The sequence below is a fragment of the Nicotiana attenuata genome, chromosome 10 (assembly GCF_001879085.1).
Source record: "Nicotiana attenuata strain UT chromosome 10, NIATTr2, whole genome shotgun sequence".
In the NCBI taxonomy this organism is placed as follows: Eukaryota; Viridiplantae; Streptophyta; class Magnoliopsida; order Solanales; family Solanaceae; genus Nicotiana; species Nicotiana attenuata.
In genome coordinates this window covers 46467686-46486092 of record NC_031998.1, presented here as the reverse complement: position 1 = coordinate 46486092, position 18407 = coordinate 46467686, and the positions used below count along the sequence as shown (strand labels likewise).

The 18407-nt window shown below is 41.0% G+C and overlaps 1 protein-coding gene across 1 annotated transcript; it reads right to left on the bottom strand.

Annotated features, from left to right (window-relative positions):
• On the bottom strand, positions 8506–9799 carry LOC109233777. Its single transcript, XM_019399639.1, has 4 exons — positions 9499–9799; positions 8971–9275; positions 8751–8918; positions 8506–8694 (listed from the first exon to the last, which is right to left on the bottom strand). Exons 1-4 carry the CDS (start codon positions 9797–9799, stop codon positions 8506–8508), a joined length of 963 nt encoding a protein of 320 aa, XP_019255184.1.

Genomic DNA, 18407 nt, shown 5'->3' with positions numbered 1-18407 from the left:
ACTACTATTATTTTTAAATTAAGTGCTTCTTGTTTTTCGAATTTTAACCAAACTAGTTAAACCTTGTCCATCACATTTCAAAAAGAAAGAAATAACAAAACAAAACAGAAACAAATGATTAACCTCTTTACAGGAAACATATAGTGATAGTTCTAGAAACGGAGAGGAAGATACTCTTCATTTGATTGAGTGAAGGTGTCGTTATTTGTGGTGCGAATATTGATATAATATAGTAGACAAAGACAAATAACAAACATGACCAACCATAGAAAGTTATTTTGTTTTAGTGGTAATGGGGCCTTTCTTGGTTTATTTATTATGTTTTAGAATTTTGAATTGTAACATGATTACGCGTAAAAAAAAAAACGATTCCTATGATAATAGTAGTTAGTAGTAATAACAATTATTTATTTTTGCTTTTAGTTAAATTAAGAAATCTTCGATAAAATACTCAAAAATGAGATCCTAAAAAAGAATAGAATAATAATATACTTAAAGTATTGAACCTAAAAAGGGATAAAAGCCAGTAGATATTACTTATATTTTGAGATTCGTTATAACTCTATCCATAAATATGTCCTAATCGTCATTCGTCAAGTCACACTTTACCCGATTGCATTTTATGGAGTTAAAATAACACCCCAAAAAATTTGACTTTACTTTTTTGTAATAGACTATGTATCAAGAGCGATCAAGCATGACTTTGCTTCTTTTTTTTCAACATTAGGCGTGAGTTGCTGCTTAGTTAATTAAAAAATGTTTGGTTAAAGCCCTTACATTGATTAGGCAGGAAAAAAAAAGGCTCCAAACATATTACGCAAACAACAACAACAACAACAGACTCAGTGTATTCCACAAATGGAGTATGGGGAGGGTAGGCAGGGGTCAAATTTTATCTCTAAAATGCTGAAGTCGTGGCAGCATCAGCGAGGCATTCACAGGCCGCCGTGTGTCGAAGTGGTTCAGGGAACAATGAAGGTTGCGGCCGAAGAGTCAGCAAGAATTAAGGTCGAGGAATCATCAGAGATCGAGGTCGAATACCCTTAACAGAGTCATAACGGCTAATTTCAAGATGAAATATTCTTTGTACTTATACTATTAGGGTTTCTAGGAACATGTTCCATATAAATAGAAAGAGACACAATGATGGGGGACATGAGATACTCATTTGTAAAGAACACATTGACTTTGTAAGAGAGAATCTGGTTTTATCGCATATATACAAAAACAACATTTTTACCAAGATTCTTTTCTAGCATTCCGGATCTAAGAACAACTTAAATGTTCAAAGGCTATCAATCATTCATCATTGCCAGAAAGAATATCCACCGATCTCATCCCTTTTCGGGTGATCACATGTTTTATTTACTTAAATGCCATTTATTGATATTTATTACTATTGAATGCATACTTCACCTTTTTGGATCATTGAAGATTGTCATTATTATATATACTCACTGCCATCCGGATAAATATACTAGTAATCTGCCACGGTCCCGGCAACTTTATCTTTACGATATTATTTTTAACTAAGATTAACCATTCTTTATATAAATCTAATTGGTTGAGCCAAAATCAATATTTTTATCAAACAGTTTGGCGCCGTCTATGGGGATTTCTTAGTTAATTTTTTTTAGTTTCCTTTAGATCTACAACTAACGCAAATCACTCACAAACCCCAAGATTTTTCTCCTTCTTTGCACGCACAAAAACCTACATGGCGGGTAACCAAGGAGAGAGGACAAAAGTAACAGGCAACTTCCCAAGCAACCTCATGAATGTTATCAACGAGAATTGTGAAACATTGGTCAAGGACGTGATGCCCACCGTCTCCCCTAGACGCGAGAGGTCGCCCCCTCCCTATTGCAGCATAACAAAACCCAACAAAAAAGGGGCATCCACGTCCGCAAAAGAAGGGACACCACCAACCGTGAAAAAGCTCCTCGAAGCATGGCTAACCAATGCGCTAGTGAGCGTGCTCAACAAGCCCGCTCGATGCACGACTACAGAAACTGCAAGAGCTTGCACGGTACAACGAGCAAACGAGCAGAGCAACCAACCAGACCCTCCAACACCAAGTATAGCTCACAATGTTACTAACAGCACAGAGGATGACGCCCTCGCCACTGTCGTAAAGAGGATGGAGGAAATAGAGAATGAAAATAAAGCACTCAGAGATCAAATGAAAGAACACCAAGAACGAGTCAACAAGATACCGGGCGCTCCTAAACTATTGCCAAAGAGGGACGCCGATAGGTTCGTAAAGTAGCCATACAATGAAGAAGCAGCCCCACATGCCATACCAAAGACCCTCAAAATGCCGCCTTACCTCATGATATACGATGGAGCGACTAACCCCGAAGATCATGTGACTCATTATCACCGCCGTGAAAGGCAACGACCTCACCAATGTTGAAGAATTTTAGCGAAACCCTTACAGGGGACATTAACATGGTACTCACAGCTACCAGCTCGCTTCATAGAAACTTTCGAGGAAATGGCCAATAAGTTCGTAACGGCACATGCCTGAGCCAAGAAGGCCGAAACAAGAGTAAACGACATATTCGCCATCAAGCAGTCCTTGGGAGAGGAACTGAGGGACTTCTTTGCTCGATTCAACAAGGTAAGGACGACTCTGTTGAACGTGTCCGAGGGGATGGCGGTCGCAGCTTTTCAAAACGGGTTGAGTAAAGATGGTTCGAGAGCAACCAGAAAACTACTGTGCCGATTGATGAAATATCCCCCAACCACTTGGGACGATATCCATAATGCTACTCTACTGAGGTACGAGCAGATGAGGATGACCTCAACGGACCCACCCATCAGCTCATCTCGGTACAAGCCGAGTCCAGAAAAGAACAAAGAGACAACATCAGGAAGGATCACCCGGTCTCACGACCCAATAGGGAACGACACCAGCCATACGTCAGGGTCGTCACCCACCTTCCATCCGCTATGAAGAAGGCCCATCTAGGCCAAGGACAGGGACTCACCGGAATGAGAGAGGTATGACCTCCTTATTATCTACTCACATTTTTTGTATATCACCTACAGAAATAGTCTGCTCTAGAGAAACTCAAAATGAAGGTAAAGTGGCCGCCAAATATGAGGTCCGATCCGAGCACCAGAAAATTCGTCGCCCTTTGTGAGTTCCACTGGGAACGTGAGCAAAAAGAAGATTGCATCGCCCTTAGGCAAGAAGTTGTAAACATATTACGGCAGTGACACCTCAAAGAGCTGCTAAGCGATAAAGGGAGAAATAAACTTCGTTAAAGGATGTGAACACCAAGGTCCGTCGAAGCCGCCATCACCAGCTCGTACTATTAACATGATCATCGGCGGAAGCGACGACGCCTCCATCAATAGCGTTAAATTTACCACCACTCACAAGCTCAAGCGATCTATCACCCGCTAACGATATGACGGACTCAAAGAAAGTATCATCTTGGATGAGTCAGATGCCGACAGTTTGACTTTCCCTCATAATGATGCCCTCGTCGTTATTTTGTGCATTTTAGATACTGATGTCAAACGTATAATGGTAGACAATGGAAGTGGAGTGTGCATTATCCATCCCCGAGTCTTCACCCAAATGAGACTCGAGGACAAGATAGTGCTGCGCTGCATCACGCTAACCGGTTTTAGTAATGCAGTTGAGCGGACATCGGGAGAATTTACTCTCCTCATCTTGTCTAGAAGTGTGACACTGGAGACGACATTCTTCATCATGGACTAGGCCACCACGTACAACGCCATAGTAGGACGACCATGGATACATCCCATGAGAGCCATCCGCTCCAAACTATACCAAGTAATCAAATTCCTAACAACTTGGGGGATATTCAGCATACGCGGAGAGCAGCGTACATCTCGGGAGTGCTACCGCATCGCCTTAGACAACACGACAACCCATCAGAAAAAAGATAAGGAAAAAGAGATGTAGCAATCGACAGGGTCGAGGTCGACACAAGAAGAGATCAGGGACGTCATCATGGATCCCGAAATGGTCGATGCTGCAGACTCGACCATAGAAGACCTCAACCCCGTTCAATAAGACCCCAATGACTATAGCAAAAAGGCCTACATCGGCTGCAAACTCCGAGAACCAGGTAAATTCAGTCAATTCTTAATAACTAACGCATACTTGATTGCCTTTAGCCATGCAGATATGTCAGGCATCCCCAAGGAGATCGCCACACACAAACTAAATGTCGACCCGTTCTACCCCCCCCCCCCCCAATAAGGTAGGTCAGGCGTAAATTCAATCCCGCTATCAATGATGTTGTCCGCGAGGAGTTAGAGAAACTACTAGAAAATGGCTCCGCTAGAGAGTCGAAGTACCCCAAATGGACCGCCAACATAGTGACGATAAAAAAATGGAAAATGGTGGATGTGCGTGGATTTCATAGACTTGAAAAAAGCATGTCCGAAGGATTCGTTCCTGTTACCATGCATCGACCAACTCATCAATGCAACGGGCGGGCACGAGTTATTGAGTTTCTTGGATGCGTACTCAGGCTATAACCAGATACTTATGGAAGAACAGGACCAAGAGAAAACCACGTTCATCACCCACCAAAGAACGTATTGTTATATGGTCATGCCATTTGAACTGAAAAACGTAGGGGATATATTGATGACAAGACCATGGAAGTATATAATGATGACATATTGGTCAAGTCCGTAAAGGTAGAGAACCATATCGGCCATTTGAAGAGAGCTTTCGACATACTGAGGCGGTACGAAATGAAACTAAACTTGGAGAAATGCGCATTTGGCGTAGCCTATGCGAAGTTCTTGGGATTCTTAGTGTACAATCGAGGTTAACTCGAACTAAATCAAAGCTATCTAAGGGATATCAGAGCTCCTGACTACTAAGAAGCAAGTCCAAAGGCTGACTGGTCAAATTGCCACCTTATCGAGGTTCATCTCCCGGTCGTTTGATAGATGTCACAAATTTTTCAGTGTACTCAAAAAGGATAACGGCCTCGAGTGGACACCCGATTGCGTACAAGCTCTGCGAAAACTGAAGGAATATCCGTCATCACCACCCCTGCTTTCAAAGCCCGAACCCGAGGAACCTCTACTCGTCTACCTGGCTGTCTTTAAAGTAGCAGTAAGTGCAGTCCTGATCTGAGAAAGAAAAGGTACGCAATCTCCCATTTATTACATTAGCAAATTACTCGTCGACACCGAGATGAGGTACCCGCACCTCGAGAAACTGGCGTTGGCACTAGTCATAGCTTCACGAAAGCTTAGACCCTATTTTCAGTGCCACCCTATCTCGGTCATTACCACCTTCCCCCTAAAAGGCATTTTGTATAAACCCGAGCTATCGGGAAGGCTGGACAAGTGGGCCATCGAGCTAAGCGAACACGATATCACATATCAATCGCGAACGGCGATAAAGTCGCAAGTGTTTACCGACTTTGTCGCGGACTTCAGTGCAAAGATAATGCCGGAAGTCGAGAAGGAAGTTGTCCAAGCTTCTACCCAAACACAAGACTTCTGGGTCCTATACACTGACGGCGCATCCAACGCCTCCGGATTTGGACTGGGACTCGTGCTCGAGGTCCCTAAAGGCGAAGTAATTCTCCAGTCCATAAGATACCTAGATATGACTAACAATGAGTCCGTAATTACAGTATTAAGGCTAGCACTCAAGTATGGGGTGAAGCAGTTGAAACTCTAATGTGACTCCCAGCTCGTAGTTAATCAAGTCACATGGACCTTCCAAATCAAAGAACAAACGTTAAGAAAATGTCAGACCGAGATCTGCAAGCTACTGGCCGAATTCGACGAATGCCAGCTCGACCGAATCTGGCATGCGCAGAATGATAAAGAGAACGACCTCACCAAATAGGCCGCAACTACCAAAAACATCACGATCGGAGTTAAAAGTGTAGTCCACCTCATCAACTCATCACTAGACCAAATAGAGGTAAGATCTTTAAGCCTACCTTGGGATTGGCGTAATCATATTATCATCTATTTGCAGGACAACACACTCCCAAACGATAAAAAGAAGCCAAGAAACTAAGAACGCAAGCAGCCAAATACAGTCTCCTCCATAGCGACCTGTACAAGAGGACTTACGGCAGCCCTCTAGCGAAATGCTTGGGTCCAAACCAAACCCAGCGCATCCTCAAAGAAGTCCACGAAGGCCATTGTGGTGCTCACTCCAGCAATCGAGCACTCGTCATATGCCTCATATGGGCAGGATACTATTGGCCTGCTATGAAAAAGGACGCCTCAGAATTTGTGAAGAAATGCGAATGATGCTAGAAGTACGCCCAACGATTCACCAAGCAGGCGAAAACCTCCACTCAGTCACCTCTCCATGGCCATTCATCAAGTGGGGAATGGGCATCGTGGGCCCCCTCCCAGCAGGGCGAGGTAATATACGATTCCTTTTGGTTTTAACTGACTATTTCTCTAAATGGGTAGAAGCAGGCGCGAACAAGAGATAATCACCTTTATATGGAGAAACATCATTTGTCGATTCGCCCTACACAAGGAGATCAACTGCGACAACGTGCCCCAATTCACGGGAAAGAAAACCATTGAGTTCTTTGAGAAGTGGCATATCATGAAGATACTTTCGACCTCGTATCACCCAGCGGGTAACGGACAAGAAGAGTCCTCCAACAAGTCCATATTAAACATCATAAAGAAAAAGCTCGATGACGCCAAGGGACTGTGGCCGGAGATACTACCATAAGTATTGTGGGCGTATAGAACTACTCTGAAGACAAGCACATGAGATATCACTACTCTTTGGTCAATGGGACCGAAGCAGTTATACACGTCGAAGTCGGAGAACCTAGCCTAAGATACTCCAACGAAAGCAGTACGAGTAACGAGAGAGTAGAAGGCAGGAACTTGATGAAATTGATGAACGAAAAGATATGGCGTACACAAGGATGGTCGCCCAAAAGCAGCAAGCAGAACATTATTACAACAAGAAAGCAAAGGTCCGACCGCTCAAAATCGGAGACTGCGTACTCAAATCCAAAACTCAAGCAAGCAAAGATCCACGTGAAGGCAAGTTGGGAACAAACTGGGATGGTCCATACAAAATTACAGCCAAAGCAAACAAGGGTTCATTCCAATTAGAGACAATGGAAAGAAAGTAACTATCGAACAATTGGAACATCAGCCACCTCAAATACTTCAACTTCTAAGGGAAGAAGTGTCCCTAAGTCGTACTCTTTTTCCCTTGAGTTTTGTCCCATTAGGGTTTTCTCAACGAGGCTTTTAACGAGGCCACAATAGGAACACTTCGAGTCAAAGTATGCAAGGGGGGACTGTTTTTCTCTTTCATTGCTCGACTCCTCAATACTCTCCAAGTCAAGCAATGAAGGGACTATATAGACTGGGGCTAGGACTGGAACGTCCGCCAATGCCCAAAAAATTTGCAATCTCTCTAATAGTATAATCAGAGCAACAACATAAAAGTAATAAGAAACTTATGTCTATCAGAAACACCTATCGGCCCTCGACCTCAATTAACAAAAGGTTATGTTCGACCCCGCTCGAACAACACCTATCAGCCCTCGGCCGCGATAAACAAAAGGTTATGTTCGACCTCGCTCGAACAACGCCTTCGATCGTCGGCTATGATTAACAAAAGGTTAAGTCCGACCCCTTTCAAACAACACCTATCAGCCCTCGTCGCGATTAACAAAAGGTTATGTTCGAACCCGCTCGAGCAACACCTATCGGCCCTCGACCGCAATTAACAAAAGGTTATGTTCGACCCTGTTCGAACAACACCTATCAGCTCTCAATCATGATTAACAGAAGGTAATTTTCGACCTTGCTCGAACAACACCTAACGGCCCTCGGCCACGATAAAAAAAAGGTAAAAATTCTTACCAAGTTAGAACAATACCTACCGTCCATCCGCCGAATTAAAAGGATAAGTTCTACTAATTTTGAACAACACCTATCGGATCTCGGCCGCGGTTTAAAGAAGCAAGAATTCGTCCAAGTTCGAATAACACCTATCGACCCCCGGCCATGTTTCAATAAAATTTGATATATACAATGACAACAACAAAATTATGAAGGAGCAAAACACACAAAGTACAAAAACAAACCACAACAAATAATTGATCAGTGACACTGCAATGTAAAAAGAGATGGTTGACTGTCTCCTCATGAGCATCACATAGATGACATCTGGACCCCAACTGGTATCCTCTCTTGATGAGATTATCTTGAGTCAGGACTGCTTCTCTTGGTAAAAGCCAAGTAAAACATGCAACTTTGTATGGGATTCTTACTTTCCAAATCATCTTCCAAGGCCAACATCCAATCTGATTGTTAAATTGGTTGTACTCCTTGTAAGCTGATCTAACAGAGTACTTGCCTTCTTTCCCCCTTGCCAAAACACCATATCCTCCCTTTAAACTGTTCTAAGGTATTGTAAAAATCTGTCAGCCTCTGTATTTCCCAATCATTAAGGAGTCTTCTATAAGTGAGATTCCATCCTTGACCTGTCTACAGCTCTCCAACAGATGACCCTTGTTGTTGGTTCAGGTTGTAGATATCTGGAAAAAGTTGCTTCAATATTCTTTGTCCAAGCCATTTGTCTTCCCAAAAAGAGGTTTTCATACCATTACCCACTTTGAGGCTAGACTTTTTCTGAACTTCGGCCATAGATTTCTGATGGATCTCCACAGGTTTACCCTACAAGGACTGTTTACAGATTTGGTTGTCCAGCTTCCTTGCATCCCATACCTTACCTCAATTACATTCTTCCACAAAGATTGCTCTGCTGTGGCAAACCTCCGTAGCCACTTCATCATCAGACCTTGGTTCTGAATTTTTAGGTTCCTGATCCCCTTACCCCCTTCCTTCTTGCTTGTTGTAAGGATATCCCATCTGGTGAATCTTGCTTTTTTCACTGGTGCCTTGCCATAAGAAGTTCCTTCTCAAAGTATCAAGTCTTTTAGCTACACTTACATGCATAGGAAATAAAGACATCATATAAGTTGGCATAGCATCCAGTACACTGTTAATTAGGGTAACTCTTCCTCCCAGGTATAGATATTGGCTCTTCCAGCTGACTAGCTTCTTTTCACATTTATCAACTACACCATTCCATATCCCTTTAGATTTGCTTTTTGCTCCAAGTGGCATTCCCAGATAAACTGTTGGCAGAACTCCTACTCTTCCTCCCAGAGTACTCACCAAGCTATGTATCTTCATTACTTCATTAATTGGATAAATGAAACTCCTATTCCAGTTAATGTGTAATCCAGATATAGCTTCAAAAAAAATGAATACCACTCACAATAGAAGCAACTGATCTTTATCAGCATCACAAAACACCAAGGTATCATCTGCATATTGCAGATGATTAATTTCCAGTTGATTTCACCCTGAAACCCTTGGTCCTATTGTTAGCTTTAGCAGATTTAAACAAGCTATTTAAACCTTTCATTGCTAGAATAAATAGGAAGGGAGAGATACGGTCCCCCTGCCTCAAACCTCTTTGAGAAGAGAAGAAACCAACAGGTGAACCGTTTATCAGAATTGAAAATTTAACAGTGCTGATGCAGAACTTGATCCAACTAATCCACCTATCATCAAAGCCCATTTTCAGTAATACTCCCGGCAAAAACTCCCAATTCAGATGGTCATATGCCTTCTCTATGTCCAGCTTACACATAATACCAGGGTCTTTGCTCTTCATTCTAGCATCTACACACTCATTAGCAATGAGGATAGCATCCATAATTTGCCTGCCTTTGATAAAAGACATCTGTTGAGTGTCCACCAGTTTGCCCATAACTTTTTTGTTCTTTCTGTCAGGATCTAAAGTCTTTCAATTCCTTGGCTCTCACTTTCTTTGGAATCAAGGCCATCAAGGTAGCATTGAAACTCTTTTCGAATATCCCATTTACTTGAAAATTTTGGACTGCAGCAATCACATCTGGGCCTATCACTTCCCAGCATTGAGTGTAGAAAGCCATAATATAGCCATCTGGACCCGGAACTTTGTCCCATGCACATGCTTTGACACTCTCCCATATTTCCTGCGGTTCAAAGGAACTCAGTAGCATCTGATTATCTTCTGGACTAATGGTTGGACAGTCTTTAGGTTGCATTGTGGTCACCACTCCTCAGCCTCTATGTACAGTTTTTGGTAAAAAGTAACTATCTCCCTCTTGATATCTTCAGGGTTCTCCATAGTTTCCCCATTCACTTGTAACTTATCAATGTTGTTGTACCTTTTGTGGGCATTGGCAGTTCTGTGGAAGAACTTGGTATTCCTGTCTCCTTCTTTCAGCCATACAGCTCTGGACCTTTGCCTCCATGTTATCTCCTCCTTCCTAGCATTTTCCTCAAACTCTATCAATAGAGTAGTTTTCTTTTATGTTTCTCTTCATCATTCAGAATCCTCAATTCTTGAATCTCCTCTAGTTCAGCAAGTTGGCCAAGTATGTACAATTTTTGCATATTCAGGTTGCCTTGTGTTGATTTGCTCCACAAAGTACAGAAACAAACCATAACAAATAAGAAAGGTGCAAATGAAAGCAAAAACCAACTCTGATATTTATAAACAAAGGTCTCTTACAAAGGCTTTTGAAGACACCAGCAAAAATACACAAAATGATAGAAAAGCAAAAAAACTACTACTGGCCACTATCATCACGACCCACGACACCCTCATCGGCCTGACCTTTAACGCCCTTTTCATCCTCGCCCGACGGGTATATGGAATGATACCAGGCCTCGTCCTCAAGGTGGTCTATAGCATCCTCACCGTCCTCATCTTTCTCAAGGGGACGAGTCGTAATCGGGTCATAGCCATAAGCAATTCGAGCTTCGCGAGCCTTGACCCGAGCATCCTCAAAGTCCTCGGCAGGAATAGAACCCACCACGTACAACTCATGAAGCACATCCAATCGGGCCTCTACGTTAATCCACTCTTCATACAACTCACAAGGAACGTTGGGGAAGCCAGAAGTAGTAGATGAAGATGGCCGTGCAAGTAGTTCGGCCTTCTCGGCCTCCAGAGCAGCAACATGATCATAGAGATCAGAGGTCTCTTTCTCCAACTCCCCAATTCTTTCATCAAGCCGCTCTTCTTTAAGCCTCGCCGTCAACAAGTCATTTTCTCGTTCAGAACAAAGAGTTTGGTTCGCCACTTCAAGGGACTCCGCCCTCCTATGAGTTTCCAACCGAGCAGGCTCCGCCTTCTCTAGCTCATCGTGCTTCTCAACGACCTCGCCACTAAGAGCCTCCGCCCTGAATTGACACTTTTTGAGTTGGCTTCGCAGTAGGACCACTTGGGCTTGGAGATCACTACATTGGTCTTCAATTCCTCTGCTAAGCTCAAGCTCCTCCTCTTTGCTCCTCAACGTCCCTTCCAGGACGCTGCATTTCCACAACCCGCATCAGCTCCTCGTTCCTCACTTTTAAGTCTTCTCTCAGTTGAGGCACATCGTCACTTTCACGGAGCCAACACTGGAGCTCCCGATACTTTTCAAGACATTTAAAGTACTTGTTCTTCAACTTCACGTAAATATATTTACGTTTCTTCTCTGGACGAGCACTCTCGATCTCCAGAATAACCGCCTGCAAAATGAAAAAAAAGAAACTAGAACTTACGAAAGAAAGCAAAACACAAGGAAAAGAATGGACAACAGTTGTACTTACTTGAAGAGCAAGGCCAGCAATGTTATTCGACAGGGTGTCGTTATAGTCTCGAGGGTCGTACCCTCAATTTCAGAGCAAAGAGGACTGAGGGAAGGAAATATTTCCTCAGTATTTACAAGAATATTATGATCCATTGGGATCGTAATAGTCCTGGAGCCCCCTTCCAACCTCACTTCGAATTGAGTGAGTCCCTCGTCGATCATCCTCAACTCGTCCATATCCATGTCGGAGTCAGATCCGACATCCTCTTCAGCGACAACCTTCCCTCTGTCATCAGCCATAAAAGGGATGTCCACCACGACCCTAGAAGACGAGGCCTCTTCTTGCCTCGAAAGTGCAACGCCGTCTTCATGCACCTTGCCCTCGATCGTGTCCCCCGTAGGACGCATGCTCGCCTCCTCCAAGTGCGGGGCCTCAGGACCTACCTTGGGACTCACTCCAATGTGCACTATGGCTGTCACTCAAAGAACGAAGTCAAATCCCCCAAACCGATGGCTACCGACCTCTCTCCCCCCATATCCACAACTCTTCTCTTACGAGACATTAGACCAGGTCATCAGGAGAGACATCGTCCTCATCAACCAGTGAAAGGAGTTGAGGAGTAGAAGCAGTAGATGGAGCAAAGACGGGTTCTCGGACTGCGCCAGCTGAGGTTGAGACCGGTACGGAAGACGTAGTAGTCGCAATAGAGATAGAAGCTGAAGGCGCAACAACCATCCTTCGAAGAGAGAGCACCGATGCCTGGATCCTCCGAGAATTATCCCCTACCTGAGAAAAAGGCAGAACATCAAGTTAGCAAAACTAATGCACACACAATGGGAGGTGAGATGGCCACGATCAAAGAAAAGAAATTAGAACTCAGAACTCGGCCAATCGCGGATTCATACGACTTGTAGGAGGAGTCGCTCGACCTAGTCAGAGATGTGAGCGACCAAAGGAGGAGGCTGGCAATTGGCTGCAAAAGAGGAAAGTGAAAAATCAGAACTTAAAACCAAACAAACGCAGAAAGAAACAAGGCACTCACGAGTGTAGTTCCAAGCTTTAGGAAAGCCGTTGACATTGGCCACAATGTCCTCGGTTCTGACGAAGAAGAAGTTAAGCCAGAACTGGCGATTGGCTTTGTCGTCCATCTTCACCACCAAATATTTGCCTCCTCGGTGGTGAAGGTTCAACATCATTCCCCTATAGAAGCCAGGGGCGAATAGATGTACTAAGTGTCGCAGCGTCAGCTCGACCCCGGCCAGCTCGGCGAACCTAGTCAGCATCTTGATAACCTTGTAGACGTACAATGCAATCTAGGCAAGGCAGACACCTTAGTGATGACAAAATTCTTCCACCAACGGAATGAGGGGGAAAGAATAGCCGATGAGGAAGGGGTAGGCATAAAGAGCGCAGTACCTATGGCGATGAACCTGCACCGTGTCCCCTTTGGCGGGGATCAGCTCAACATGGTCTGGAAGGTCGAATTTGGCCTTGAGCTCCACAATTCCTTAGCCGTCATCGTCAACATTACGGGGGATTATTTCCTCCACCGACGGGAAAGTTTCATCCTCAACAATGGCAGAAATGCTCTCCCTATGGGGGGAGACACTACTGCCAAGGGAGCAACATGCCTCCCTTCGCCGGCATCAGAAGGTACGTTTGACATGATTCAAGGTAGTGGAGAAAAGTAACAAACGGGAGAGAATGAAAAATGATATAGGTCAATGCAACAGAGAAAGGAGATTCGAAGAAGAAGAAAGCAGGAGAGAAGTTTGGTGCTTCGAAGCATTAGAGGATTGAAACTTCAAAACCAGGTCCAAAGGTCCCTATTTATAGAAGTCGTGGCACCAAAAATGGTTCATCGTGATTGGAAACCAGAATCGAAGTGTCATGTCTGATCAAAGGTCACACATGAAACGACGCTACGCATCGGGAATATGTGTTATAATGATGCATGATATCATGATGTCATCCTAACCCTGGACAGGGAAACTCCAGCAAATCACCTAGGAAACTCGAAGTATTAGAAAGGTGCGGCTCACGGAGGGCCACGTCGCTCCTTCGCCACAACAACCACGACCCGTATAGTCCGCTTGATAAAGCTTGACCACCACCAACATAATCCGTTCATCGAACTCGTCTGCGAAGTCGACCTCAATAAGCAAAGGGACTAACTGTATGGATCAAAATTTATCTCTAAAATGCTTAAGTCATGGTAGCATCAGTGAGGCACAGGCCGCCATGTGTCGAAGTGGTTCAGGGAACAATGAAGGTTGCGGGCGAAGAGTCAGCAAGAATTAAGGTCGATGACTCATTAGATATCAAGGTCGAGGTCGAATATCCTTGACAGAGTTATAACGACTAGTTTCAAGATAGGACATTAAAGAGAATATTCAAGTGGATACTCTATGCACTTGTACTATTAGGGTTTCTAGGAACATGTTCCTTATATATAAAAATAGATACAATGATAGGGGACATTAGATATTCATTTGTGAAGAACACATTGACTTTGTAAGAGAGAATCTGGTCTTATCGCATATGTACAAAAATAACATTTTTACTAAGATTCTTGTCTAGTATTTTCACTGGATCCAAGAACAATCCAAATGTTCAAAGGCTATCAATCATTCATCATTGTCAGAAAAAATATCCATTGATCTCATCCTTTTTCGGGTGATTCACACGTTTTATTTACTTAAATGTCATTTATTGCTATTTATTACTATTGAATGCCATGCTTCACCGATTTGGATCATTGAAGATTGTTATTGCTTATACACACTGCCATCCGGATAAATATACTAGTTATCTTTAGGATATTATTTTTAACTAAGATTAACCCTTCTTCATATAAATCTAATTGGTTGAGCCAAAGTCAATATTTTTTTGGTCAAACAGGTAGTATATATGCAAACCTTACCCCTACTTTCAAGAAGGCAAAGATGCTGTTTCCGAAAGACCCTCGGCTTAAGAAAGATAAAAGGAAGGGTAGCAGCAATCTCACCAATTATCAAACCGAAGCAAAAATACAAAGATACAAAACTAAACCTGAGTATTGTAACTAGAAGGCCGAAACGAAAGCAACGACAAGTAATCATATAAATCAAGGAATACGAAAATGCATAAATAACACTAACTCATATACTAAAGCTACTATTACAGACAAGGACAACGCTAGGCGACCTATTTTAACCCTTTTACCTTTATATATTCCAAACATATTACGCAGGAAGAGAAAAATAGGAATCCCTGTGACTTTATATGTTTTAGTCTAACCTAACTCCCTTTATTTCCTAAGTTTGAGCACGTCGTGTATAACCCACCTCATTAGCTTTCTAAAGCGCTTAATTTAAAGTCTAAACGAAAGCATGTGGTTAACTTGCACCAATTATTAAGGGCTAATTAGTGGATAATGATGACATAATCATCATGCGGTGCAATGCTGCTACCTAAGATAATGCACATATTTCTTAAATTTTTAAAGATAAATACAGAGTTTGAACCAAAGTTATTGAATTCGGTCGAATTCATAGCTAGCTGTACCTTAGCTCCGCCCCTGCTCACAACATATACTAATGAATGCAATTGTACTATGTACTTAACCTTTTCTAAATTATTGAATCTACCTATGATCAGAGGCGGATCCAGGATTTAGAGGTTGCGGGTGACACTCATTATGCAAATCGTATATCTACCTCTAGCCACAAACACCGAATAAAAAGTCGCACCGCTTCAATAAGAATTTTGTTATTCTAGTTAGATTGATTAAGCCTTTTATTCACATACATAAACAAATAAGTTTTATTTTGTCTAGTTACTTTTTTTTTTCAAGCTTTAATGTAAATTATATTATGAAAGATAATTGCAATTTTATTTTTAATGAAATAGCACCTCCAATTATAAAATTTGCTTAAAAATAGCTTAACTTCTACAAATAATTTGTGTAACTAGAATAATTTACCTTCCTTATTCTCGAGTTCATTTTATCATTTTAATTCCCAAGTTTGTATAGCAATTCTATGCAAAGCAAAAGCTTCAAATTTTCAATCCATGAGAATCTACTCAAAAATGTCTACAATTCGAGCCTTTAAAAAAAAAATCAATAGAAGAGGGTGATATTGCTCAATTATACTCCAATATATATAGATTAATGTTGCATCATCTAAAAAAGAGATGCTATATATTAACCAAAATCAATTCAAATGACCTATCGAAAGAAATTTTCAACTAAGTATACTTGTAGGGAAAAAAAGGAAGATTAATGCAATAATTTTTTTTAAAGAAATGAAGAAGCAGAAAAAAGAAGAAGAACAAGAAAGAGGGAGATATATCAAATAAAAGGAAGAAAAATAGAGGTGAGGCCTAGAGCATAAAAAAGGAAAAAGAATAAAAAAGAACCGGAACAACGAAAATGAAAAAGCAGCAGCTGCACACAGAGCATTAATGCGTCAATTGAGATTTGAGCTCGGGTTATTTATTTAGTAATCTAAAGACTTCAAAGCCTTCCCTAAACCAGTGGCACCCGCATCCAATTTTTGTATTGTGGGCGACACTTACTAAATATATACGAGTTTTACCAGATATATAAATACATATTAAAAATTTTAGCCGAAGCGTGCGGGTGCTGTACCACCCCCACCTTTCAAGGTAGATCCGCCCCTGCCTATGATATACACAAAGTTCAAATCGTGCTCACTTGGAAATAGCGGCGAAAAATATCCTTTAGGACATAATGTCATCTGAAATCGCTTCGCAAAAGATTTTCCTAATATACACGTGTGTAATAATATTTGTATAGAAAATAATATATACATATATTATAGGTTCATGTCGTTTAAGAATATACATTAAATAAATATATATTAATTTGAGACGTGAAGTAAAACCTCAAAATTATGTACTTTTAAATTTAAATTTACCTACAAGCCGAATTGTAACAATAGGAATGCAACTGGCATAAAACTCGCCTACGAAAATTTCCTACTGCCCTCTAATTATGAAACAAAAAAATTAGTTCATAATAAAAGAAAAATGGACCGGTAAAGTTGTTTCTACGTGACCTATGGATCACGACGCGAATTCGAAATATAGAAGCAATCATTACTGCTTTTATTAAGATAAATTGTCTACATCGCACCAAGATCCTCGACCTTGCATAAATATATATGGGATGCTTTGTGCATCGGACTATCATAATACTCTGTTAGAAGGAAAATGGAAGAAACGTCCTTGTCTTCCTACCACAAAGAGTGACAATGTAACCTATCGGCCATTAAACAAAACAAGAAAATGAAAGAATTAAGAATTGGGAAAAAAAGGAAGCGTAAGTTTGAGTTAAACACTCGACAAGGCATTCAAGACGTGAAAGTGTCAACTAATTATAGAGCCTAAAAAGGATGCATTAAAATATACTAATATCAAGAAATTATGCCCATAGAATGACGGGAAAAAAAAAAGAATAGCTATAGTTTATCTTTTTGATTAAATCAAACTCACAAGTCACACCACACCTACAAATTTAAGGGATCGAGTAGGTATAAGAAAAAAAAGGGAATCTCTCCAAGACTTATGTTCTATGTGCAGAGACAGGGTGATTCAAAATTTAAAATTTAATTATGAGTTTAAATCTAAGGCTTATTGAGATTTAGTATATATATATATATATATTCATACTCCGTATAAAAAATTATAGATTCAGTTGATCATTGCCGAAAAGCTACATCCGCCCTTGTCTATGTGAAGTAGAAGCCAGGAATTGATTTGTTGAACTACTCTCTCTGTGTCTTTTTATTTTTTATTTTTTATATTAGTAGTATTTGCATTAGTTTGCGTGCAATTCGATCATGGAGCCAAAATTTGAGTTTTATGTATTCTAAATTTTAGGATAGCAATATTAGGTCTTAGTAATTAAATTTTGAATTTAATTTTTGTAAATATTTAGTGAATTTCTTAGTATTAATACATAGTTTAGACTATTAAATCTACTAATTCGGCCGACCCCACACATAACCTTCTAATTTCACCCCCTACCTCCATTATTTTATTACTTTTACGACAATAACAACAATCCAGTAAAATATCATAATTGGTACCCCTACTCCGGAGGAATAGAGAGGCTATTTCCGAAAGACCCTCGACTCATTTTTACGACCTCTCACTAAAATAAATAGTAATAATTAACTCTGTGCATCAAAGTTTAGACCGACAAAACATCAACAAATTAAGGTCTTTTTATATGGTGAGCTTCTATCATTGACTGTCTCAAGAGTATGATAGCACATGCATGGTTCACTTTTTCTTCTACTAACATGTGGTCCTTCAAATTAAAACAAATATATGATTTGGAAGGTTATAATACATGTATAGTGAGCTGGTAGTTAACACTGTAGTTCTTTCTTTCAAGTGAGGTTCACATGCAACCTTAAATTCATGACTCATCAAATCTCATATATATACTTTGCCAATTTCTATTTTCATATGATTCTTGCAAAAGCCATCATTGCAGTGGTTATATGTCAATAGTACCATACTGTTCATTTCCCATCTTAATCTTATATGTCTTGCCAAATGGTCATATGTTTGGAAATATTCATTGATAATGTATGTTGTTGCAATTTTAATCGTGGGGCCATATTATTGAGAAATGTATATTAGTAGTCGCTATAATTTTTATTTATATGTGTATTACATATAAAAAAATATACTTATTTATGCACTTTTTGGCTAGCGAATGTAATTAGTTTTGGTCT